The following is a 25,550-nucleotide window of genomic DNA, read 5'->3' on the forward strand; positions in this document are numbered from 1 at the left end:
AAAGACATTCAAGTCAACAACTGCCACACTTGTAAAAAACATTATTTGTAGTAAGAAATATATTCTAAATTGAAGCCCAGTACATATATAGATACATAACAAACAAAAGTTAACAAAATAATATTTATTGTAGCATAAAATACATTCTGAGAGGTTTTTTTTCTACCTCATTTGTTTTCAGTGCCATGTGCGAACTATGAAAATGTCCAACAATAGAGAAATGATTAAATTATTCGTGGTAATTAATGCTGTCCTATAATTTAAAAAGATGATGCAGATCTCTTATTTGTAACATAAAAAACATCACAAAAATATATTATTAAGAGAAAAAAAGCAGGCTGTGAATAAATATACATGTTATCTGACTTGTTGAAAAACCACGTTTGCAAGGATACATGGGTGAAAAACTTAACGTGTCTTTCTTTTGTAATAATACATTGCTGTGCTTTCTGAGTGTTTACCCAAAGGTAGATAGCTAATATTTATTGAACATGTGTGCCAGGGGCTGGACTCAAAGCTCTACATGTATTATTTCATTTAATCCCCCCAAACCTGAGATGGCATAAGCATCCATTTGACAGACTGGAAATGGGGGAGGCTGAGAGACTCACAGTAAATGGCCGGAGGTTGGACTGAAGAAAAGGGCAGAGCTGAACTCAAAGCCAGTGTATCTGAAAACAGAGTTCGTCCTTCACATGTAAGGCTCTGCTGCCTCCTAGAGAGTAGACTGGAGGCTGCATGCCAGTTAGGATGGGCTGATGTTACTGTGAGGAACTAGGAGCCCCTCGTCTTAGTGGCTCCTACTAGGGAAGTATCTTTCTTGCTCCTGCCACATGTCCGCATGGTCTTCCTGGGACCAGGATAAAGGAGCACCCACCATAGGTAACTGCCAGGTGCTAGAAGAGATGGCCAGAGTGGATGCCAGACCCAGTTGTCCCAAGTGTTCTGTTCGAGGTGGCACGCCTCACTCCCACTCACATCTCACTGGTCAGAGCACGTCACAGGGCTGCATCCAACTTCCCGGGTCAGGGGACACCCTGACATGCCTTGGTGGAGCCTATTGGGGCCACCACATGGTGCCAGCCTGTCTGGGGGACTGTGCAGGGGCAGAGGAGGAGCCTGGGGCATTGGTAAGAAATGACAGCAGGACTAAGTTGGGATGGGTTTGCTTTATCCTTGACCAGGTGGAATTTGTCTCAGAGCTGCCCAAAACCGTCACGGGCAAGATTAAAAGAAGTGACCTTCGGAACAAGGAGTTTGGTCAGATGGAATCAGCAAAAGCCTCAGAAACCACTGTGTCTTCTTCGCCACATCCCTGGCTGCCTCAGTTTCCTCACTATGGGGAGGGTGAGGAGGGGAGTGTTGGACATTGATTTTAAGAGCATCAGGAATGCTCACATTCCAGCATTTTTGTTCTTTTAAATTACTATCCGTTACTCTCCTGCTTCCAAGTCCCCGAGTGAGCGCCCAGTATGTGGCTGGGGTAATGAACTGACATCAGCATCCAAGGGGACTTGTGTTGTGCTTTTATTCTGTGAATGAACCAGTGCTAAATGCTGTCCCTCCATGATTCTCCCCAAGCCCCATTGGAGAGGACTCTGGGGCCAGATTCTCCCCCCTGGTTCCAGGGGCCCTGGGTGACTCCTTTTGTCTGTTCAACAAGCACAACACAGAGGTCTGAGGAGGGACCCTTCCTTGGGCCCAGGTGTCCACCTCTGCCTGGCTTGCCCATGCCCTGCTGGAGAGTGAGGTCAGGGCCAGAGCTAGTGAGGTGGCTGGGGAAGGGGGAAGGCGCCGAGGGCAGCCCAGCCTGGTGATTCCACTTGCCTGCCAGACCATTCCTCTCCGTTCCATCCAGCATCCCATGGACCTGCTGCCTCTGTATGCTGCTGCTTCCAGGTCCCAGCCTGCACCAGCTTAGGTGTGGGAGGGATCTGCCCTGTGGGGACCCAGGAATCCTGCAAGACTCCTCCAGCCCTTTCCGGGGTGCCCGATCCCCCATTCCTTCCATGGAGCCCAGGAGCTCCGTTCCCCAGCCCTCCGTAGGGTCCCCCAATCACTCACCCTTCCCCAGGGCCCAGGAATCCCTCAGCCTCCCCAGGGGCCCGGAGCTCTCCCCGCACTTTAGGAGGTCCTCCTGCCATCTGGAGACTGAGAGATGATGTGTGCAAAGGGCAGGGCTTAGCACAGGCCTGAAACAGGAGGGACCTGTGCTTGTCACCAGTGTCGCCTTTAACAGCTGTGAGACGTGAGGCACCGCATCTGGGAAGGCACTTGCCCCATGGAGATGCTGCTGCTCATGTCCATAGGTGCTCAGCACGTGGCTTCCTCTTGTCCTCAGCACAGTTATGGACACAGGCTTGGACGCCCCCAGCTCACTGAAGGAAACCAGCCCAGGGTCACACAGCTGGTAAGCAGCACAGCTGGATGTCACACTCTAGGCTCCCGGCCCTGTTTCCAGGGGCCACGAAGGGCTTCGTAGACGGGAGGCTGACGCTGGCTTTGGGGACACTTCCTCACCTCCACGAGTGATCTCACCTATTCGAGGCCCCCAAACTCTGTTCACTGCTTCTTCTTTCCCTGCTCCCTGTTCCACTTATAATCAGGGTGACCCCGGCCATCCTTCCTGGAATTCCCTAGTCCCCCTTAGAGGCTGGGCCTCTCTCCCGTTCACTTTTGGGCTAGTCTGACTCCACCCCTTCTGTAGCTGGTCTCTCCTTCTATAACCAGGACCGCGCAACTCTGGGGCTCTGGAGGCGGGCAGCAGCATCTAAACAGAATTTCATACAAATGTTTTGCTCTCCTTGTTTTGTTTTTGTTTGCTTGTTTTTTATGGTTTCTTTATATTTATGTTCAAGATACTGCGTTCCTATTTTAGCAGTGCTAAAATGGTTCCTGTTGACAAGAAATTGACACAATAAGTGGTGGTTTGTAGAGCATTGATTTTCAGCTGCCTTGGGCCTGAATGAGTTGGGGAAACATTGTGTTAGTCCTAGAGAGAAACAGTTTAGGAAGTTCGGCTCAGGACAGGGCCCAAGAGAGATGATCACAGGGGGTTTGTCTAGTCACCTGGGTCCCTGGCCCTGCCCACCTGCTTGGCTCTCCCCGCCCAGCACACCTGGAGCTGCCAGCTCTCTGGGTGTTGTCTTGGATTCCCCAGGAGAGAAGCTGGTGAATGTTTTCTCTTAAAATACTCTCATTCCTGGAGGTCCCAAGAGATCCCATGAGAGTCAGCTTGGATTGTTTCCCCTGTGAGGTTCATAACGTAAAGCCCAAGCTAGTGTGTAGCAGGGTCACATAGGTAAGTGACAGATCTACCGCTGTTTGAGGTGTTAAAATGTCTCCGTCAACTAGGGATGATTTTGAGGCCATACAGTCTTCTCATACTAATATCCCAGGATATACCAGCCCAGAAGACATACTTGATTACAATTTTCTCATGCTTATTTCATTCGGTTCCAAGGTAGCTTTTTCTTTGGGATTTCTTTACTCCTATTTTATTTATAGAGGTACTTCTCCATTTCTAAACATATGGGAAATTCTAGTGAGCTTTTTAGCCATGATTTCTAGCACATTATATTACCACAACATGCTCTGTGTGATTTCATGCCTCTGAAACGTACTGAAATGTCCCTTATGGCCAAAATAGATCGGGTGCATTTTTGTAAGTGTATCCTATATGCCCAAAGTTAATGTGTCCTCCACAGTGGTATATGGATGTGGACAGACATACGGAGATAGCTGTGGGATTCAGATGGTTTGCTATCAAGGTCTACATGTTATGGATGTTCTGTGTGCTTTGAGTCACTGAGAGAGGGTTGAAACCTCCCACTCTGCGTGTGTATTTGCTTGTTGTTGCAGTTCTGTCCTCCTTTGCTTTATATGTTGTTCAGCCAATGGCTCTAGGATGGGAGTTCTGGAAGGAAGGAGATAGCGCCCAGAAGAGGGGAACAGGGACCCGGGTTGGGAGGGAGCAGAAACAAGAAGGATGGCCAAAGTTCCAGAGAGGACCTGTTATTGGGATGGCACATGGTGGGGCGCCAGTTGGGAAGGGGCTCTTTAAGTATGAGGTCACGCGGGGTGTCCATTATGATCTAGCAGGGGCAAAGGCAGATGACTGGCTGAGAGAGAGTATAAAGCCTCTGGGTTGCTAAGGAACGGTTCAACCAGGGCAAGGCTTGGAGAAAAGTGTATCGTCCTCCAATCCCTTCACCTGCTACTGTTTCCTGCTGACCTAGTGATTTCCTAACCTGCTGACCTACTACCCTTTCTGAACCTCCCCTCGAGTACTTACTCTGACCCTGACACCGTCGCTGACCCCTTCTTCTCCTGACAAACGCCTTCCCCAATCCCACCCTTTACTTCTACCCTGCTCCCAACCCTCCTTAAAACCCTGTCCCCTTCCCACCCCTGCCCACCCCTCCCTACCCCACCCACCCCTACCTCCACTCCACCCCCCATCTCCACCTCCTCCCTGACGCCCCAGCACCCCTTGGAAGGACCAAGACATGAAGGTGCAGAGGCTGTTGTTCCTGGTGCTCTTGCTCCGCTGTCCCGGTTCCCCAAACCCAAATGTGAGTAAACATGGCACTTCACTGGTATCTTCACAGGTGTGGGGGGGAAGGGCAGAGGGGGAGGGAGAGAGAGAATCCCAAGCCAGCTGTGCAGTGAGTCCAGAGCCTGAAGAGGGGCTCAGCCTCAGGACCATGAAATCATGACTTGATCCAAACCAAGACGTCGTCACTTAACTGACTGAGCCACCCGGTGACTCAAAGCTGCTAGTGGTGTCTTCGTTCCTCCTGGGTTCTTTCACATGGTGGTGAAATAATAGTTTTTTCATGGGGTCCTTGGTGGGAACTTGAGAAGAACTGCAGTTCTTCCTGAAGACCGAGGACCGCAGGGCAGGTTTCTCGGTCAGCCTGAAGGGGCTGGGGCCACAGCCGTCCACATCAAGTTCTGGGTCCTGTCTGTGTGCTTGGTCCAAAAAGAGCAGCTCTGGCAGGATGGAAACCTGAAAATACTAGGCTTATGGTGTCAAGAAGGAAGGATTTGAGAAGATATGAAAAGCCATTGAGCTCTTTGTCTTCAATAGGGGGCTTGTATGATATGTACATTAGATCTCATTCAACTTGTCTTTGAAAATGTCAGGAATGCTAATGTCTAGGAGCTACGGGTATTAGACTAGCTCCTGGAAGCCCAGTGAAGATCCTGCTGCAAGCCTTGTATGTTTAGGGTCCATCTTCTACATACTTTGATTTCATATCAGCACATTGTTCATATTTGTGAAGTTTGGCAGCCCTGGGAACAGTGGTATCTTAAGCATTGGTGTTGGGACTCAAGTGTTAAACAGTGAAGTGTCCTTTGTGCTCTGTGCTTCCTGGTTGGTTGACTTGTAACAACTTCTGAGTCAGCCCTTTCCTTCTGGGCTCGGAGGCTGTCCCCAGGGACTCTGTGTCCCACCAGGTCCATGGGAGCCCTGAGAAGCCCAGCAGAGACTAAGTGACCGCATCTTGCTGGGACGTCTGTCCCAGGAAAATCTGATGGATTGATGTCATCAGGAAGCGAATGAGTTGTTATCCATTCTTTGGCCCAGTATGTACAGAGTGTTGATTTCCCCAAAGTCAAAAGCTCCTGAATGTCCTTAGGATTGTCCCAATATAAAGAAATACCTGGTTCCTAGTGTGATATTTCACTCCTTAAAAAATAAAACCCTTACCGTCAGGAGAGAGAGACAGACAGGGAACACCCTAGAAATAAGCAGACTTCTTTAGATCCGGCCTACACCAGATTCTTAGACAGGGCTCTGCAAAGTGGGAGTAGTCAGGAAGGACCCTAGTGTTGAGGCAGACTCATCCCACATGAATACCTCCAGTCAAAAGAGACTCGATTCTGTTTCTTTTGAGTCTTCAAAGGAGGGAATTTCTTGGTAGTCTTTATTGGAAATATCCCCCTCTACCGAGGCTGCATCTCATAGATCACTTGGACTTTCTCACCCTCCCTCATCTCTGAGCTCTTGCATAAACTACCTGGTCTTGCATTTCCCTCCTCCACCTGCTCATGGCCATTGTCTGTTAGAAGCCAGTGTTATTGGCCCCATTGGATGTCATCTAGTTAAGAATCAGCTACTGGTCAGCATCCCGACAGCTGCCAGACGTACCACGTGGCCACAACTGGGGGTGTTTTCCATTTGTGACAAGATGGCCTCTGTCTTTTGTGCATTTGATCCCCATGATCAACCATTGTGCAGATAGCTAATGTTCTCTTTCAGACAGCGGCTGTTCAAAGACCGTGTATGTTTCCCACCAGCACACATGTTTGTGACCTCAGCTGTGAGGGCTGAAGATGAGAATGTTATAGATTTCAGGGGTACTTTCTAGAGAGTTGTGTTTGCACGCAATTCAAGCTTGGTGTGAATGAGTATGAATTGCATTGTGAGCGTCTCGTCTCCTAAAATACTTGGAAGTCCAGTTTTTGTAAAATGAGATGTGTTCTTTTTTTTGGTGTCCATATCCAGGAATTTTGTATTCTTTTAGAAATGAAATTTCATGGTCACCTGGGTGGCTCAGTCAGTTGAGCTTCTGCCTTAGCCTTGGGTCATGATCCCAGGGTCCTGGGATTGAGCCCTGCTTGGGCTCCCTGCTCAGCCGGCAGTCTTCTTTTCTGTCCCCCTCTACCCCTTCCCCTGCTCATGCTCTCTCTCTCTTTCACATCAATAAATAAAATCTTTTAAAAAATTAAATTTTAGAGTTGGTCTTGACTGATTTAGTTACAATACTGAGAAATAGGAACATGAATGCCTTTCACTGGCTTTTGGAGATAGGTGTTCAAGTAATTTAAAATGTCACAGATATCATCAAAAGAAACAAGATCACCTGATCATGAAAATCTTCATGTACCCCTGAAATCTGACATTTTGGGCTGTGATTCTGAAGCAAAGTGGGCATTGAAAGAAAACATCACTGTTTTCAGAAACTAAGCAATAATTGTAATTTATTTTTGTTGAAATACTCATCCCATATTATTCTAATAGAAGCCTCCTGTCTCTCTCTCACTCATGTCCTTATCGATAAACATCTGTCCATAGAACATTCTCATTTATATCTCTAGTACATTTTTTATTCTTGCTTTCTCTCATTCTTCCATAAATTTCGGGCATATTTTTGGAAAGGTTCCAGAGGAGTTTATCCAGGTCCTTCATGGATGTACAATAGAAGTCAGTGACTTCTTACCTACTGTAAGTTTACATTTACTTCTCTTGTCTATTTTATGTGGGCTTATAAATTCTTAAGTTCTGTTAGCTATAGAAAATTTATTTGCAATGTGTTTGTAGGCAAAATCAAATCTCTTCAGATTTGCCTATTAGATTTTTCCTACAGCTTCAGTGTTCTATAATGTATATATGATCACAACACCTTTTTCAAGAATAGAGTTTGTTGATATTTACATAGGTAAACACAGTGAAACCCATCAGCACAGTAAGATAGTAAACACACTCATCACTCCCAAAAGTTTGCCCCTGCTCCTTTGGAATTCCTCTGTGCTCCTTCTCCTCCGTGGGGAGGCACTTGAGAGCTGTGCTTACCTGGGGGAGGCTGGTTGAGGGTTTGTAAAGTTGATGGTTTGGGACAGAGACATTGTAAATCTTTGAGATTCCTCATTGTCTCACGTGTTATTTCAGCTTGTCCATGTTGTGCCTGGCCGTTTCCCTCTTGGCCCTGATGGGGTTGGAGTTCTATGGAAACTTCCCATTATCACTGCCCCCTTGGGAGTTTGTGTCCTTCTCATTTATATCTGGAGAACCATCCTCGCTGTAAGTATACTAAAGTAGCTTATATATACTGTTCTTCATACATAAGCAGAAAATTTTATAGTCATTGGACCTTTTGTATCCATTCAGTAATAGAAATATCCCTCTAATACATCAATTTTGATGATCACCTAGATTGAAATAGATTTAAATTTGTGTTGCAGTGCCTTCTGTGATCCATATGTTCTTTTTTTTTTTTAAAGTTCAAGCATAATTGGCCAACAGTGTAGTATTCGTTTCAGGTGTACAACATGATTCAGCAAGTCTATACATTTCTCAGTGCTCATCACAATAAGTGTACTCTTAATCCCCTTCACCTCTTTCCTCCATCCCTCCACCCACCTGCCCTCCAACCCATGTGTTCTTTAGAAGTGTGTTGTTTCATCTCCATTTTTGGGTCATTCTCTAGCTATCTTTCGGTGCTTGATGTCTAGTTTGAGTCGTCTGTGGTCTGAGAACATACTTCCTGTGATTTCTTTTCCTTTGGTTGTTCAGATGTATCTTATGGCCCCGAATATGGCCTCTCTTAGTGAATGTTCCATGGGAACTTGAGAAGAATGTCTTTCCTTGGGTTGTTGAATGGATTATTCTGCAGATGTTAATGGATCCAGCTGATCGGTGATGCTTTTCAGTTCACCTGTGTTCTCATGGAATTTCTGTATCTGTTGGATCTGTCAATGACTGATAGAGGATTCTGAATTCCCCAGCGATAATAGGGATTCGTCTGTTTCCATCAGCAATTCTTTCAGTTTCTGCCTGATGTACTTGGACACTCTGTTGTTAATGCATGCACATGAGAAATTATTATGTCTTTTGGAGAATTGACACCTTTACCGTTGACGTCATTCCCATCATTATCCCCGACGGTTTTCCTTCCTCTGTAGTGTGTTTTGCAGGATCATTTCACTGGCCACAGGTTTCTAGTTGGATGTTTCTTTGAACACTTTAAACATTTCATCCTTCTTGGTGGCAAGGTTTCTGAAGTGTGATGTAGTCCTTATCCTTATTCCTCTTGGGTAAGGGTTACTGCTCTCCTTCCCCCTTCCACCACCCACACCCAAGCCCTGCTCCAGATTTCCAGAATTGTTTCTTTGTCTTTAAGGACCTGTGACTGAACATTCTGGGTTAGGCATCGTTGGTGTTAGTTGTTTGTGTGTTTCTTTTGGTATTTATCCTGCTTTCCTTGTCTTGAGCTTCCTGGATCTGCGATTTGGTGGCTATATTAATTTAGGAAAATCCTCAGTCATTATTGCTCCAACTGTCTCTCTGTCCATTCTCCTGCTGTTTTCCTATTATGTGTGTGTTACACGATTTGTAATTGTCCCACTGGTCTTGGATTTTCTGTGCTGTCTTTTTAATTTTTGTCTTTGTTTTTCTTTTTGGAAGTTTCTGCCGGAAATTCTTTAGGCACAATGATTCTTTCCTCTGGTATGTTGAGTCTCTTAATGAAGCCATCAAAGGCATTCTTGATTTCTGTTATGGTGTTGTCCAGCATCCCGGTAAAATCTTAGAGTTTCATATCTCTGCTTACATTCATCATCTCTTCTTCCTACTGCCCCCTTTTTGCTTAGATCCAAGATCAGGTATGGAAGGGACTTGAAATTCCCAGCCTGCCGATGCCATCGTCTCTGCCTTAGATGCCTCAGGTAGTGTGATTCTAGTGCTTGCTGGCGTGGTTTTTACCTCTAGTATGCCTTGTGAGGTTGTGTTGAAAGCTAGATCTCCTGTTCTGGTAAAGGAACTGAGGTAAATAGGACGTTAGGGTGAGGTTGTCTACTCATCTGTGTGGGGTTAGACTGAGTTTACTCCCAGGTGAGACAGGGAGGAGATTGCATTGGAGTGGAGACTTTCCCCCTCACCTCTATTGCAGTCTTTGGGAAAGGCCCAGTTAGGCTCTGGGGACATAGTTTCACTTGAAGGCAGACCTTTCTAAGAAGAACAGAAAACTTCTGAGGTTATTTCTAAATGGAACCTCCCCCCTTCCCTGCCAATGGAGAAACCTTCCCTTCAAAAGGAAAACAAGTATGTGCTACGGTGAGCGCTGTGAATTGTGCAAGACTGTTGAATCACAGATCTGTAGCTCTGAAACAAATAATGCAATATATGTTAAGAAAAAAAGAAGAAGAAGATAGCAGGAGGGGAAGAATGAAGGGGGGGTAGTCGGAGGGGGAGATGAACCATGAGAGACGATGGACTCTGAAAAACAAACTGAGGGTTCTAGAGGGGAGAGGGGTGGGAGGATGGGTTAGCCAGGTGATGGGTATTAAAGAGGGCACGTTCTGCATGGAGCACTGGGTGTTATGCACAATGAATCATGGGTCACTACATCAAAAACGAATGATGTCATGTATGGTGATTAACATAACAATAAAAATTTTTTAAAAAAGGAAAACAAAACTTTGACGTCTTTGCTGTGCTCATCTGTCTCTTCACTTCCCCTTCCTGTGGGGCTGGGTGACAAGGGCCAGAGCAACTCAGAGATTCCTAAGCAACATGTGAAGTTACAGGAATCACCATGGTTTTCTGTTTGCCCTCCACTGATGGACTTTCCCCTAACAACTGGCTTGTTGATAGCGTGGTGAGATTCCAATATCCTGGCAAGATTTGGGGGCTGGCCTCAGCCTCTCCTCATCCTGTAAAACTTTTGAATGGGGAAATATGTTAATGGTGTCAAAATGGGGTCTTGCCTAGAGTTTACTAAGCTATAATTTATCACGGTGACTCGATCTGGATAGCCGGGTTCCCCTCTTTTGAAACATCCGATGTCATTTCTCTTGTTGCTTATGCTTCATCTCTCGCCACGTGCCACTCTTTTTCTCCTTCGATGGCTTTTCTTTCTTTTTGATGACCCTCTGTAGCAATCTGGGAAACTTCATAGCACCTGATGTGCCATAACTGTGTGTGAATTCAGCAAACAGCCAACCCTTAGTAATAGTTCAGAGAAGCTTTCTGGACAAGGAAAACGGCATAATTTTGTCAGCGCTTTGCTCACCTGCCAGCCTCCCTTCCTACATTCCTTCCTCCCTTCCTTCCATTTTCTTTCTTTCAGGATCTTAGAATAATCCGTTTCTGAACTCAGTGTGGATATTGGGTTGCATTAAAGTTACGGAAATGATGAATTCATGAATGTGTTTTAAAATGTCTGCATGGTCCGCTGTCAAAATTGAACAGGTTGAACGTTCATTTCACAGAATGTGACTAGATTTTGGGGTCAAAACTAAGTTATATACCTTTGTGCTCTTTATCAGAAATGGATTGTGAACTATGGTGACTTAATCAGGAAATTCCAATTTTGTCTTCTTTTTTCATCCTGTGAAGTCATTCTGCTAAACAAAATGATTATTGTAATTTTATTGGATGACTGTTTCCGTATTGACCTGAACTAGAGATTTTGACTAGTAATATGTTTTGACATCAAACTTCATTTTGTTTCTTCCTCTCTTAGATAAAGCCTCGACAATATCAAGGTAAGTTTTTTGGCTTTAGTTTTCATTGTCGTAAATTCTCGGTACTGGTGTTTGATGTGGGTATAATAGGACTAGGGATAAATATGGTGACTCCTGATGTCTAATTGACTTGTTAACTCCTGAAAATCGTTCTCTTTCCCATGTGGAGTCTAAGTGACAATGTGGAGGGTGTTGCCATCTCTTAGGAGACCAGGAGGAGGTATACCTCATGGGAGTAGGGAGAATAGGAAGAGTCATTTTGCAGAGACATGTTTAGGAGGCATGCGATGATAGGAGCCTGAGGTCTGGAGTGAGTACTTTGCCATGACCTGGCTCTTGGTGAAATGTCGAGATGAGAAAACACTCTTTGAGTCTAACAAGCAGGCTACACTTAGAGAAGGAGCCACATGTTGCCAGACAGAGCGTGTGTCACAAGAGAGGTTTAAAGCGTGGTTTTGAGTCTGAAGTGGAGGGAGCCTTTCCTGCCAGGGGAGAATGAGTGGAAAGGAACGGGTGCCAGTGGGGGTGATGTACTGTGTCGGGCCTCATGGATTGTGGTGATTCCGTGGTGCTGTCTGCTGACGGCCAGGGTGGCTGCCTGGCACATAGCAAACCCTCGAATGCTGGTGTTCGTCCCTGTGAGTGCAGCAGTGGGGGTGGTGAGAAGAGAGATCTCAGGGCACGAGAGCGCTCACATTGGGCCAATAGAAGAGAAGTTTGCACTTTGAGGTAAGATGAGAGAATTATGATTTTTTAGAAGATTCTGTTTATTCACTTGACAGAGAGGGCACAAGCAGACCGAGTGGCTGGCAGAGGGAGGGGGAGAAGCATGCACCCCACTGAGCCCAGACCCAGATGTGGGATCCCAGGACCCAGGGTGGAATCATGATCCGATGTGGGATCATGACCCAAGCTGAAGGCAGACACTTAAGCGACTGAGCCACGCAAGTACCCCGAGATGAGAGAATTAAGTGCCAGTTAGAGGAGTCTGTGTTCTTGACCTTCGATGTGTTATCCATCAGTGATAGGGCGCTTCATGAGTGTTGTTTTCCTGTCAGGGTAGAGGGTAAACTTCTCATGTTGGGATGAGAAAAGCTTGTGTCCCAGGGAGTGTGAGTTATCCAGGCCCTCCAGAGACTGTAATGTGGAGTTTGTACCCGAGTGTGTTTGATTCCAAAGATCTTGTCCTCCAGAGCCCCTGCCTAGGGTTCATGACAGGCAATCTGTGAGCAGCAGAAAGTCACTGAAGGCCTTGGAGGTGTCACTCAATTGCCACTTTGAGCTTTCCTTGTGTGGAATTCCAAGGAGGATCTGGAAACGGACATGGCGCTGAGCAGGAGCAAAGGATGGTTTTGTTCATTTTGGGTTGTTTGCAGGGACTTATTTTTGTACCTTAATCATCGGAGGAGAGAAATGTTAGTTGACAGGATGCTTGGTTTTTCTGTTAGGTATCTGGGGATGACATCAGCATTTGCAGTGATTGCATTTTCCAAGATTGGTGCTTCCGCATGGGAGCAAACTTAGAAGACATTTGAGGGCGTTTCTCTATTTTTGAAAAAAATTTCAGTAGGAATCTCCCCGAAATAGGTTGTCTTAGGTTTCCAATGCTGCTAAAACTTGCTTCCTTAGGGCACAATGGGAATGCTAACAAGTTAGTTACACCCAAGTGTCAGAGAATGTGTCTCTGGTGCTCATACACTGGGATTATTCAATGTCACTGGTTTTGCTAGTTATCTTTGAGATTCTTTTTTCTCCTTTTAGTAACCTTACAACAAATAAAGGAGAAGATCCATCGACTTAGAACAGAAAACAGGGAGCTTGCTCAGGAAATATCCCTTTGGGAGCTGAAGGTATCAGTGCCTTTTCAAATACTTTTTGTGATTTCATTTTGGTTACTTCCACCTCTTGTAGTTCATCCTATTGACCTATTTCATGTGATCCAGAAATGGTCCTGATTCAAGAGAAGTTTCACAAATGTAGAGCACTGCCTCTCTATTTTGAAAGGAGTCACACATGAGTAGATAGGTTTGTGTAACACGATGCTATTTTGGAATTCTGTTTCCTTCTTCATATGTTTTATAGATCCAGGAAGGCAAGAAACACCTTGCAGAAACCAAGAGTGAACATAAGTTTCTCTCTGAGGAAGTGCTTCAATGGAAGGTAAGAATCCCTTCTTTGCCTGAATTGTGTCCTACCAACAGAAATCAAAGTAATGAATTATCATCATTATCATGATGATTATTATTATTTTAAACATTGCTTGATTGACTGATTTGAGAGAGAGAGAAAGAGTGAGTGGTAGGGGACAGAAGGAGAGAGAGAATCCCAAGCTGACTCCATGCTGAGTGTGTATCCTGATGCAGGGGTCAATCCCATAACCCTGAGATCAGGCCTTGAGCCAAAACGAAAGCAGGAGTCAGACACTCCACCGACTGTGCCACCCGGATGCCACCCAGGTGCCCCAAGGAATGGATTATTATTACTCATTCAAAATGTTTTGTTGAAGGAGAACATCAAAAAAGGTTGAGGAAGTTAATGAAAATTTAAATGACACCCTTCGTCGGGCACGGGCTCACTTGCAAATTGAGAGAGAGAAGAAGGTCAAGAATCAGGGTATGGTAAGAGCTGGCTGTTGAGTTTTAGCTTAATGTGGCTCCGGCAGGCTTTTGGTTCACTGGGTGAGGTGAGTGCAGCATCCTCGCTTGCTGTTTAGCACAGTAGAGAGTGGGCATCTGGGAACTGAAACTCCTACGGAGCAGGGAGCTGGGATTTCACTTAGAACCACCATGATGAGGTTTGCTCTTATAAGGACTGGGAAGTATGGTTGATTTCACAGCGAGGTAATGATCACATCATTCAGCCCTGCCCTCCAAGATATGTAGCAGATCCCCACAAGATACTTGAGCGATGAAGGGCGATGGCTGGCCCGACTGTACAGTCCCTTCCTCTCTTAATGCCAAACGGAGCATTTTCAATGTGAATAGGGGAAGACGTGTATATATGTATGTATGTGGATATATATATGAATGAAAGCCACTAAGAAAGTCATTTGTGAGTTCTTTGACTTGAACTCTTTTCCACTTTGCTTACTTTCTCCTTCTTCTATTATGCCTTAAGGGCTTTCTTTGTTGCACTGCATGATCCCGTCCTGTTAGGCGCCCTCACGTTGTTGTGTGATCATGATTTCCTGAATGTCTTTTCTCGTATCTGTCTTAAAGGCCCAGGATGCATCCGAGGATGGAGAGCAGAGAGCCTTTAGGGCCAAAAAACGAGAACTGCAGGGTATGTTATTTTGGGGGAAGAAATCCCCATATGGTGGCAATGAGTTTGCATTGGGAAGGGAAAGAATGCCTTCCTGCCTTCAAGGTCTTGCCCTTCTCCTTTCCCTATCAAACCGAAGTTCTCAGGTCATGTGCACATACACACACAAAAGAAAACTCATCCTTTCCAGAATATCAACGATGGATGGAAGACCATTGCAATGCCCTGAGTTCTTTGAAAACCACTCAAGAAGCCGAATTGAAACTCCTGAGGAGGAAAGTGGGTATCGTGGTGGATTTCTCTGAACAGAGACGAGTGGCTGCCGAAGAGTAAGCTATTCTTGTGTGAATTGCCACAGATACTATTGTATGAATTTCTGTGACGGCCAGTCTAGATAATTGTATTTCTTTTAGAATTGGCTCTAGAGTGTTTTTGCCAAATGCATTCTGTAGGATAGTGCCTGCCCTTCCTGCCTTGATGTGTGTGACCTGCATTTCCCTGTGTGTTCTAACTGCTTGTCACGCTTGTTGTGTGACTCCTTGGAGTAGAAGAGGGAAGGTACCATCATTAAAAACTTTGATACCTGGATCCCCTCTGGGTCTGTCTGCATTGTCCTTTTGGTTTCCGTGTCATCCCATGTTCTTATTAGCCCTGAATTCAGTCACTTTTGGTTCAGTACGAGACTTGGGTCAATAATGTGGATAGAAAAATGGAATTGTCCTGCTGCAGAGACACTGGGAGTTTCTTTGTGGAAAGTGGGTTGGGGCTCCAGCAGTCCTGGATCCCTTCATCCAGTGTACGACTGACATCACTCACTGTAGCCCAGTCCCTAAGAAGGCCAGGGTATTTCCCATCCAGCTGATTTTTTTAGGTGGAACTCTCCTGGGTCCCAGCCAAAGCCTGCGGTTTCACTAGGGCTCACCTTTGCTGGCTGACCCTGAACTTGACTCGTTTCCTTCTAAGCCCATGCCCATAAAGTTGTTCAGCTTCTTTCCAGTTCACTTGCCTGTTCCAGAATGTATTGATGTGTCCTGGGGAGATTGGCTCCCACTGCCAGGCTGGCCTTCTCCTAGGCTTCCTTCTTCTCCATCTGGTTCTCGTGTTTCTTCATGTACTCTTTAGAAATTGGGTGCATTCACTCACGAGTTTGCTCTTTTGTCCAGTGTTTCCTTGATTTTCTCAGGAGGAGATCAGGACCTTCGAGTCCCTCATTCACGTTGAAAAGCAAAACTGTTCCCTGTCTTCCCTGGACACTCAGCTTTGTGTTATTCCTTCCCACAGCGGGGGTGGGGGCTGCTCTGTGTCATTGGCATCCTGGTTCTGTTCATTGGAAATTTCTTTTGGGGGTGGGTACAGTGTCCTGACCACCTTTCTGTCTTCTACACTTTACAACTGAGCCACTCCATTACAGCCGCTCCAGAAAGCATTTGCTGAAGGATTGCCTGAGAGACCAGAAGCAAATGCATGTGTCTTTCTCTGTCTGGAGCTTTTGACTCCGTTTCTAAGAGTCTTTTTGCATGTGATCTTGAGTAAATCAGGTGTCCTGTTGAAACCCTTTCAATCAACACGATGAACAAAAGAGTCTGAGGGCAACACAGCAAACCAGCCTTTCTAAGCATCGCACGTTGCTGCCTTCACTATCAGTGAACTCAGTCTTGTTCAAGTCGGTTGACTCCATGCAGTTGATAGTTTTCCATCTGAAATCTGTTGCGTGGAGAGAACACACTGACTATGTGACAGTTCACAGCCTTTTACACTTGAGGACATATTGCCGGCACTAAGATTGGCCTCTTCAAAGGAGGAGGCGGGGGTTGTAGTTGTAGACCCAGAGATGTCTGGGAGTGAGTTGCCATGCTGATGAAGCCATATTCTGGAAGGCTTCCTTTCGGGTTCATTGTGTCAGGCACAGCCTTGGTCTGAGGATCAGGGCTCCCCGTGGAGGTGTACGACTAACGATGGTCCCCCGCCTCATCCTATAGTTGGTCAGGCTTGGTTTTTCACTTTGAACTGAAAGGAGCCTTCACCGTCTCCGACAAAAGACCAACTCTGAGAGGACACAAACTGCAATGTTACTTGAGGACTTGATAATGAAGTAGAGAAGTGTAAAGACAGCTCAGATTGCAATGACTTGGCAGCATCCGGAGTTTGATTTTTCTTGAACCCTAAATGGGACCTTCAGTTCATTTCCCTCCTTGTGTTGTCAGTCTGTGCATTTATGAGGGACACTGGAATCTAGGCCATCCAGTGTGCTGGGAGGAATGACGGTAGAACTTCTGGACCTTGGCTACTGGACCATGTCTATACCTTTCCTGTCTTAGGAAGGTCGCAAAGACCCGCCGTGACCTGGAGGCAACAGAGAGTCAGCTGTCAGCTGCCGTGGAAAATCTGAAAGGAATCAAAGAAGAAACGGACAAGTACAAGTGAGTTCAGACACTGAATATTAGCGGCTCCTGACATCCCTGTTCACTTCGTATTTTTCACTTTTCTTCATTGTTTAGACTCAATTCCCATGTAATAGAAACAAAAATTCAGAGGCATATCCAGAGAGAATTACCAGACACAAAAAGTGAAGCTCTAGAAAGAACAAAACCATTTCATTACTAAACATGTCCTGATCCCCAGCGCTGGCCTGATTCTGTGGAAACTTCTTCCACGCCATCGTCCCTGGGGGTGGTGTCAGTTGTCCTAATCTTGAGGAAAGCAGTTTGTCGTAGGATGAATCCTACCCATAAAGCCGGTAGTGCCATCTGATGGCGCTGGTCTTTGCAACCCTGGCAACCATGGCGAGGATAGAAGTTTCCCAGTACACTTGATGGCACACTTGTCATGTGATAAATTAGGGAAAGATTGAAAATGGGTAAGGAAATTATGTCAACTCTGAACCCTGCAGGGGAAGAAAAACGATTACGGAAAAGAGGTAGCAATAGCTTTGATCCTACTGTGCATTATAACCATGTGAAAAGTGTTTCCTGTGTCAGGATCAATTGTATGAGCGGACAGATAAGAGGAGAATGGCCACGTGGGCAGATGATTTAAAATCACAGCCAATATTGGGTGTTATCTGACGAAAGCAATTATAACTCACAGGCGAGAAGTCGGAGCGTTGCAAGATCAGCTGCGGGAGGCAGAGCTCACCTTCAAACACAAGGTAACCTGAGTTGTGCCCCAACATCCTGGCCCCTTCGCGCCTCCTGCAGGTGATGGAAGTGGCCCTTAGATCCCTGAACATGGGCTCTTGGTGTGTTGACTTTTTCAGATCGCAGCTCATGAGAGAAGTGCTCTAGATAACTGGGTAAGTGTTTTCTTTTTCCTCCTCTTCGTTTGGGGCACAGTCCGGCACAGCTGAAGGCGGATGTGTTTTTCTCCCCCAGACTAAGGCTCGGGTTTGGGAGAGGAAGATAGTGCAGCAGAGCAGGGAGAACGCCTACGTGAGACACAGGTGTGCGAGTTTGACGTGCCCTTTTCTGGGTGTCTTGAGGGGTCAAGGCTAAGCTGTTTAGTGTCTAGTAGAGGACATGGTGTTGTAATTCTTCTAGACGTCCATTCTTTCTCTGTATTCAAGATTGCACATGATGAGGAGAGGGACGCTGCCTGAGGGATCCATGAGGCAGGAACCGATGCCGGGAAGACCTGAGACACAGAACCGTGTGCGGAGAGGTAGGGAGCGTGCTGTGAAATGCAGCAGCCTGATCTCTGCTGGGAAAGCACACGATGTCCTTCCCGTTCCTGTGGGTGATCACTGTGTGTCCTGGAGAGAATCACGAGCACTCCCTAAGGACAGCAGGTCGTCTGAAGGGGTGACAGGAGGGTGCTTTCCTCAGGTGCCCACCGGCAGCAGGGCACCTGTCCCTGTGACAGGTGGAGCTCATGCCCCTCCCCTGACTGCAGACCCTCCCCCACCCCCTCTACCACCCACCTACTGCAGAGCTGAGCCTGGAGGAGTTGTGAGCCCGAGCTCCCTTCCCACTTTGACGCAACGGTGAAGACTTTTTGGAAAAAAACAAAAATTGAGAAAAATGGCATTTATTTACTCTTTATGGAGGTTCCTTGATTTTTGTTTTATTTGTCATCGACAGTAATCTATTAATCCGTGAAAGTCATGCATTTTACTCCTCTAATGTTATCGGTATAAAGCCACAGCTTTACTTCTCAATCTGCCTATTTTTACTTTGCTCCTGACTGTACGATTAGTCTACTCCAATTCTTCTCTTAAATATTTACGTAAAAGCCAGTCACACATGCTAGGCCTCATCTATAGACTGAAGGATTGAACCGTCAACTGGCGGCCTGAGAAAAGAATGCATGCCGTTCATGTTGAGGGTTTCTCCATTTTTAGCTGGTTGAGCCCAGAGCAGTCTACTGCCGTTCCCTTAGCTATGAAAACACCTGAAGCAAGCTGGGCGATGGTGGTCCCATCCTCGAGGGGGAGAGGCAGAGGTCTCCCCCTTGTCCTCAGGGGTCAGCAGAGACATTTGAGAAATGCTGTGTGTCTGAGAAGGGACCCAAGAGTGGGACAGAGGGGAACGTGTTAGGGGCGGGTTTGGAGGGTGGGTTTGAATTCTGCACAGTCGGTGCTGGTCTGAATCCACCTCCATCTGTTCTAGGGCTTTGGTCTGATGCTGAAACTGGTGGGTCTCCCATGGGGAACAGGGGCACCGAGCCTCCTAGAGACCCAGGGATGAGCAAGGTAACTACTGTGGCCTCTACCAGGTGTTCCGGAAACTTCTCCCTTTCTGAGCAGCACCCTGTCCTGGCCTTGTGTCTGTTGGGTGGGTTAGGGTTTGTCTGTGGTGTCGTTCACCTTTCAAAATACAAGCAGTTCACCCAGGGGCTGACAGGCTTCTCCATTACAGATCCTCACCTTCGGTGGCACCTCCTGAAGCCACAGGTGCTTAGAGGTGAAGGATGGCAGGGCGCTCACTGTGTGTGTGTGTGTGTGTGTGTGTTTGTGTGTGTGTGAGTGTGTGTGTGAGTCGACCCCTGCCCACCCACAGTGCCCGGGCGGGGACTTAGCTCGAGGAGGATGACACGTCACTCCACAGTGAAGTCTCTGGCCGGCCTGACTGCCAGTCAGTAGGTTACGATCAGGTGCGATTGGTGTAGTGTTCATGTTGGGGTTAGATGATTTACCTGGGACAAGGTCTGTGGTAATCCTCACAACTGGAAACTAGGGGAAACTCTCTCTCCATTTTATATTGCCTGTTTTGCAGTTTGGCATGTTCTTAGATAGGGCAAGTTTCGTAAGTCATCCCTGTTTGACTTCTGCTGGTAAAAATGCTGTACAGAATCCCTCTACTTGTACCCTTTCGACGACTGTTGTGAATTTCCAAAGCTGTTGGGTGTACTGGCCCACACGATCTGAAGGGGGGATGTCGGTGATTAGCTGCATGACCCGGGCCTCACAAGCCCTTCAGTTGGGCTTCTAGGAGCAGGTCTTTTTGGTCTTATGTCACTGTGAGAGCTGGTTTCTTCTCTCATCACACGTTCTGGAGTTGTCCATGAGAAAACATAAACATTTTTGTGAATTCTGTTATTTAGCCTTCCCATCTTAATTTCCCACTGGACAAAATTGCTCTGGAACTCAGTGTGCGGAAAATTCCGAAGACTGTGTTTTAAGATAAACACAGCCGCTGCACGTAAATAAGGGCCATTGGTATCATGTTCCTCTGGGAAAACCCTTTTCCAGGTCCACTATCAGACCACAGGCCCCTAATTCCTCAAGGGTCTTTGTGGCCTGGACAGAAACTGCAGAGAGTAGAAGACCGCTTTGTCAGGAAGTGAGGCAGGTGGGGACAGTCAGGGGCTTTGCGGGCAAGGGATTCACCTCGAGTGGCTCAGATTCCTTGTGGAGAAAGGGCATTCAGTTTCACCACATTCTGCCTATTCTTTTTTTTTTTTAAATATTAATTTGACAGAGAGAGACAGAGCGAGGAGGGAACACAAGCAGGGGGAGTGGGAGAGGGAGAAGCAGGCTGCCCGCTGAGCAGGGAGCCCGATGCGGGGCTCGATCCCAGGACCCTGGGACCATGACCTGAGCCGAAGGCAGACGCTTAACCGACTGAGCCACCCAGGCGCCCCACATTCTGTCTATTCTTAACAAACCCAAATCTTCTGCGGTGGTTGAAGAGGAACGATGAAGTGTTGTCCACGATGTCAATGCCTCCGTGTCTGGAGTGTGGGCTGCTTTACTCGTTTCCAGTGATCCCTTTTCACCCTTTAAGACACTACTTCTTGGTAGTGAACGTTGGCAGACATGGGTAGTGATGTTTGGTGACAGTAGGTTATTCCTGTAACATCCATTCTCCTTCCTCACCCCACCCCCCTTATTATAGAAGGCAGCTATTGGGAGGGATAAAGTTTTCTAGCACGATGTGGCTCTCCTGGAACATGGTATTGGAGAAGGAGCAGGATGCTGAGAGCTCTCTTGGGTTTCAGCTCTTGGTGTTGCAACTTTTGTGTGTCTTGCCCAAATATTTTCTCCTCTGTTCTGCAGGTCGGTACAGATGTGAGAGGGTTTCCTCATGCCCCAAGGCCCCCCCATATGCCCTACCACATGGGGCAGGGTTTACCAGGCTTCACTGGCTATGGGCCACCTGCACCTCCTCCACATGGGTGGACATGGGGGCCTCAAGCACAGCTCGTTCCTGCTACACATGGTAAGATGATCTGAATTGGATGACCTGAATCGTAAAGCCTATTCATAGTTTAAGTACTTCAGTTGGTGGGGAAGATGTAGAGGAGGTACCAGAAGGCTTTGCAATGCAAGGATCGACCTGAGTGAGGACATAGTAGCATTCCTCACCTTTCTGTGGACATCCATTTCATGGACTGTCTTGTTTCACCCTACAGAAATGGGCAGCAGGTGTCCGCCATCGAGAAGAAAAGTGACAGTTTGCAAAAGACAGACATAAAAGCTTTGCCCATGGGCACTGCCCAGACACAATGTTTTGGGCCCTGGGATGGATGAAGCACAACCTCAAGTCACTGTGACTTGTGGAGGCCCCAGTTGTCCAGTGTTATTCATTAGCTCTGAAAACATCTGTCACTGGGTGGACTGATCACATCCTCAGGTGTGGGGGACTTGTGTCTCCTTTGTCCACAGGGGTGAGAGGAGACCTGTGAGAAACGCTCTGAATCTGGAAGGGATGTGGGAGTGGGAGAGAGTGGAACAGGGTGGGGCAGGTGTAGAGGGTTGGCTTCCATCCTGCATGGTCAAGGCCAGTCTGAATCCACCTCCCTCCCTTGTAGGGCTTCGGCCGTATTCAGAAACCTGTGGCACACAAGGGGACAACAGCGGCACCCCGCCCAAGAAGGTCCCACAGAAGGACCAGGTAAATACTGTGTCTTTCCTCAATTGTAACCATTTCTGGAATCCTGTTCCTGTCTGGGCAGCACCCTGTCCTGACCTGTGTCTATTGGGTATGTCCTGGGATCTGTGTGTGGTGTCATTGACCTTTCAATATGCCAAGTCTTCATTCGGAGCCTACAGACTTCTCTGTTTCCAAATCATCACCTTCCGCGGGGCGTCCTGAAGCTCCAGGTGCTTAGAAATGAAGGAGAGCAGGACCCTGCCCTTGTGTGTGTGTGTGTATGTGTGCATGTGTGTGTGTGTGTGTAAACTCCGGAGGAGAGCAATATGTCACTCCACACTGAAGTCGGCCAGTCCCGCTGACTCCTTGCAGTTTGCTTTCCCGCGAGAGCGGTAGTGGTGTTGGTTTTCGGGTCAGGAGACTAAGCTGGGAGAATGTCTGCGGTAATCCTCACAGCTGGAAACGGGAAAGCCATGCCCTGCCTCACACTTTGTGCCACGTGCTTTGGGCAGCTGTGAGTGTTGGTGGAGAAGGTGAGCTGCGACCTCACGTGCGTTCCATCTGTGTGGGTGAAGACGCGACCCGGAATCCCTCCAGTTGCACCCTGGGTGAGATGAAGGTGAACTCTGCCAGGGGCCAGGTGTGTGGTAGAAAAGGCCCCCCGGAGCACAGCCGTGAAGAGGGAATCCCGGTGACTCCCTGCAGGGCCCACGGCTCACACACGTTTCAGTCGTGCTCCCGTGAGCGGGTTCTGATGCGCTTTGGTGGCTGTGCCAACTGATAGCGTCTCTCCTGATCCATCCTGGGAGGGTGACGCCTGCTCTCCAGACACATTGGTTTGCATCCGGGGATGCAGAATCGGCCCCTCAGTGGTTCTCGGCACCAAGGACTACGACTACGCATTTGCTCTGTGCCTGAGCTGAGGAGCATCGGAATGCCGGTGACGCAGATCCACAGAGCTGGGTCTCACGAACTCCTCGGGATCGTGTTCTTCTCAGCACTTTTCCCGGTCCGCTGCAGGACTCCAGAAACTCCTGTCTCCTGAGCGGTGTCTGTGGCCATGGACAGCACTTGGGAGAGTAGAAGAAGACCCCTTTGTCAGGGAGGGAAGCGGAGCAGGGTCAGGCGGGTGCTGGTGGGAAGCAGTTGGACCCACGAGGGGCTGTGATTCCACGTGTGGACACTGGGCTTCTCCGGACTTCTCAGCGTGTTTTTGTTCTCACTGAGTCACATGGCAAGCCTCTGGGGCCACACTGGACGAGGGGATCAGAGTGGGCCTGGACGCAGATGCCTGCCTGTCTGGCATATGCTGCTTATGGGCCGTTTCTTGTGGCCTCTGGTCACCTGGTAGGAGAAGACGACTTGACGTCCCACCTTCTCAGACATGGATGGTGATGTGTGGGGACACTACGTTCTTTCCTTCCCTGGTCCCTGAGTGTGTGGTGGCACCAAGAGGGGGACTAGGGTTTAGTGGCACTGGTGCTCTGCTCCCTGGAAGCTCAGGGTGAAGAGAGGGCCAGGTGCTGACCCCTGCTTCTTTGGGTTTCAGGTTGGTGGGGGTTCTGCTTCTGTCTGTCATAGCAACATTCCTTTGGTTTCTGTTCTGCAGAACCCTGTGGATGCAAGAGGACCCCCTCCTGTACCCGGCCCACTGGGTCCACCGTACCCCACGGATCCCCCTTCATCACCATCCTGGGGCCCTGGGGCACATCTCCCTCCACCCACCCAGTGGTCTCTGCGTCCTTACCCTGCACCCGAACCTACAGCACAGGGTGGGATGATATGAATCGTATGAATTGACTTACAATGTGTATTGTCTTCTTTCTTATTGAGTTGGTGGGGCAAAGGCTGAGTTTGTGCTGAGGCCTTGACATTGCGAGGGGAAAACCGCCTGGGGGCGCTGTAACATCCTGAGGTTTCTCAGGACATACAGGTGTTGTGCTTGGCTATTTGCACACACTGAGCGGGGGGGGGGGGGGGGGGGGGGGGGGCGGGGAGGTGCCGTCGTTGGGAAGGAAGCGTCTCTATCGCACAGTGGCAGACATATATTTCTTACCGTTGGGCACGTCCAGAGTCCACAGTTGTTGTTCTGGGTGGGATGAAACACACCTCTCACTTTGTTTTCAGCGTGTTGAGTTTGAGCTCTCATTTCCTTAGTTATAGAAACACCTGAAGCAGGGCTATGGTCCCTTGATTAATCATCAGGGTAGGGGTCTGTCCCTTGTCCTCGGCAGTCAGTGGATACTTGTGGGAAAGCCTCTTGTCCGGTAAGGGAGGTGAGAATGAGAAACAGTGGCAGATGCTGGAGGCAGGTGTAGACGGTTTGTTGGAATGTTGCTCAGTCACTTCCAGTGGGATGGTCTTCCGTCTTTTCTCTGACGTGGGTCAGATGCAGACGCTGGGGCATCCTCCATAAGGAAGAGCAGTCCTGCATGCAGGCCTCTCATGTTATGGGAGAGTGAATGTTGCTAAGGACAGGATCACTTTCTTCAGGTTGCTCAGGAGACGCCTTTGATGGACTTTGTCTTTCACTCACACTGAGGTGGTCGGCAGGGCCCTTTGTGGTGAAGGAGAGCCGCTCTTCTCCAAAAGCTGGGCACAGCAGGTATGCGCATGCACACTGTACAGAGACCATATTCTGTGCTCTGGGAGGGATGAGGAGGGAATTTCAGGTGTCTGAGAGCAGCGAGGGACACATTCATTAAACGACATAGATGTTGTGTTCCGTATAAGGGAAGCACCAGCGATGGATCTGAAGGACAAGAGAGGGAGCCATGAGTCACTAGAAACAGGAGGCTGTGGATGAGAAGGATGGAGGTGCTCAGGGGAGTGGATGGGCCTCTCTCGGGTAGAGCGGAGGCCGTTCCTGCAGGCCAGCAGCTTGAGCAGTGAGTGTGAGGACACCGTGAGATCCACACTGGGTTGCTGCCTGTGTCCGTCACACAGCGTGGATAATGCAGTTATTTGTATCAGAACGTCATTGTTGCCATAAAGCTGTTCGTTCCTAATCTATAAGGATTGTTTCCTCTGAATTTCTGAAGGTTCTGAACTGGGTGAAAGAATGTGGTGGAGACTTGGGAAATTGAACTTGGTTCCTTTGGGGATTCTTGTCTGCCTGAGTTTGTGGGCCCCAGTGAGAAAAAGTGAAGACGGGACCAAGATCAGCAGAGTGGCTGCCTTGGCCTTCAGCCCGAGTCAGACTCTTGGTGGGGAATTCAGGATTGACCAGGAGCCACCCTCGCTGGATCCCTGTCACTACGCCTCTGCCTCTGAGTCACCGCTCTGCCTGCACTTTGCATCTCCCTGAACTTTGGTCACAGTATCCTGCGGATTTACCTGTGTTCCTGCCCGAATGCCAGCTCTCCGTGGGGCCTACTCAGAGCCTCAGCTTTGTTATCTGTGAAAGGGGAGCCTGTCGGATTCTGAGGTCATTAGAAGAATAGGAGTTGAAGTACATAAAGAATCTGCAGGGGCCCCTGGGTGGCTCAGTCGATTAAGCATCGGACTCTTGATTTCTGCTCAGGTCATGATCTCAGGGTTCTGTGATCGAGCCCCAAGTCAGGCTCGGCGTTGAGTGTAGAGCCTATCTAGGAATTTCTCTCCTCCCCACTCCCCACCCCCCGCCGCCTTTCCAGCACAAATTTGCCCTTTTTTGGTCTCTGTCTCTCTATCTCAAAAAAAGAGAAAGAATATGCAAAATATCTGGGCTGTTGGCCACTCCCCCTT

The 25,550-nt window shown here is 47.9% G+C and overlaps 1 protein-coding gene across 2 annotated transcripts in view; it reads left to right on the forward strand.

Annotated features, from left to right (window-relative positions):
• Positions 1-23,624, forward strand: part of LOC144382261 (uncharacterized) — a 37,045-nt gene extending 13,421 nt beyond the window's left edge. For both annotated transcript variants that reach the window (XM_078074740.1, XM_078074741.1), the window contains 18 exons: positions 1,185-1,347; positions 2,342-2,410; positions 4,487-4,574; positions 7,679-7,810; positions 11,253-11,274; positions 13,015-13,103; positions 13,336-13,413; positions 14,472-14,535; positions 14,705-14,843; positions 16,833-16,934; positions 17,602-17,662; positions 17,771-17,806; positions 17,886-17,953; positions 18,077-18,171; positions 19,119-19,201; positions 21,008-21,170; positions 21,763-21,845; positions 23,434-23,624. In XM_078074740.1, the coding sequence (XP_077930866.1) occupies positions 2,349-2,410; positions 4,487-4,574; positions 7,679-7,810; positions 11,253-11,274; positions 13,015-13,103; positions 13,336-13,413; positions 14,472-14,535; positions 14,705-14,843; positions 16,833-16,934; positions 17,602-17,662; positions 17,771-17,806; positions 17,886-17,953; positions 18,077-18,171; positions 19,119-19,201; positions 21,008-21,170; positions 21,763-21,845; positions 23,434-23,610 (1,542 nt within the window). In that variant the 5' untranslated portion in view covers positions 1,185-1,347; positions 2,342-2,348 and the 3' untranslated portion in view covers positions 23,611-23,624. The remainder of the gene's footprint in view (positions 1-1,184; positions 1,348-2,341; positions 2,411-4,486; positions 4,575-7,678; positions 7,811-11,252; positions 11,275-13,014; positions 13,104-13,335; positions 13,414-14,471; positions 14,536-14,704; positions 14,844-16,832; positions 16,935-17,601; positions 17,663-17,770; positions 17,807-17,885; positions 17,954-18,076; positions 18,172-19,118; positions 19,202-21,007; positions 21,171-21,762; positions 21,846-23,433) is intronic.
• Positions 23,625-25,550: the final 1,926 nt, after the last annotated feature.

This window comes from Halichoerus grypus, chromosome 6 (genome assembly GCF_964656455.1).
Source record: "Halichoerus grypus chromosome 6, mHalGry1.hap1.1, whole genome shotgun sequence".
NCBI lineage: Eukaryota > Metazoa > Chordata > Mammalia > Carnivora > Phocidae > Halichoerus > Halichoerus grypus.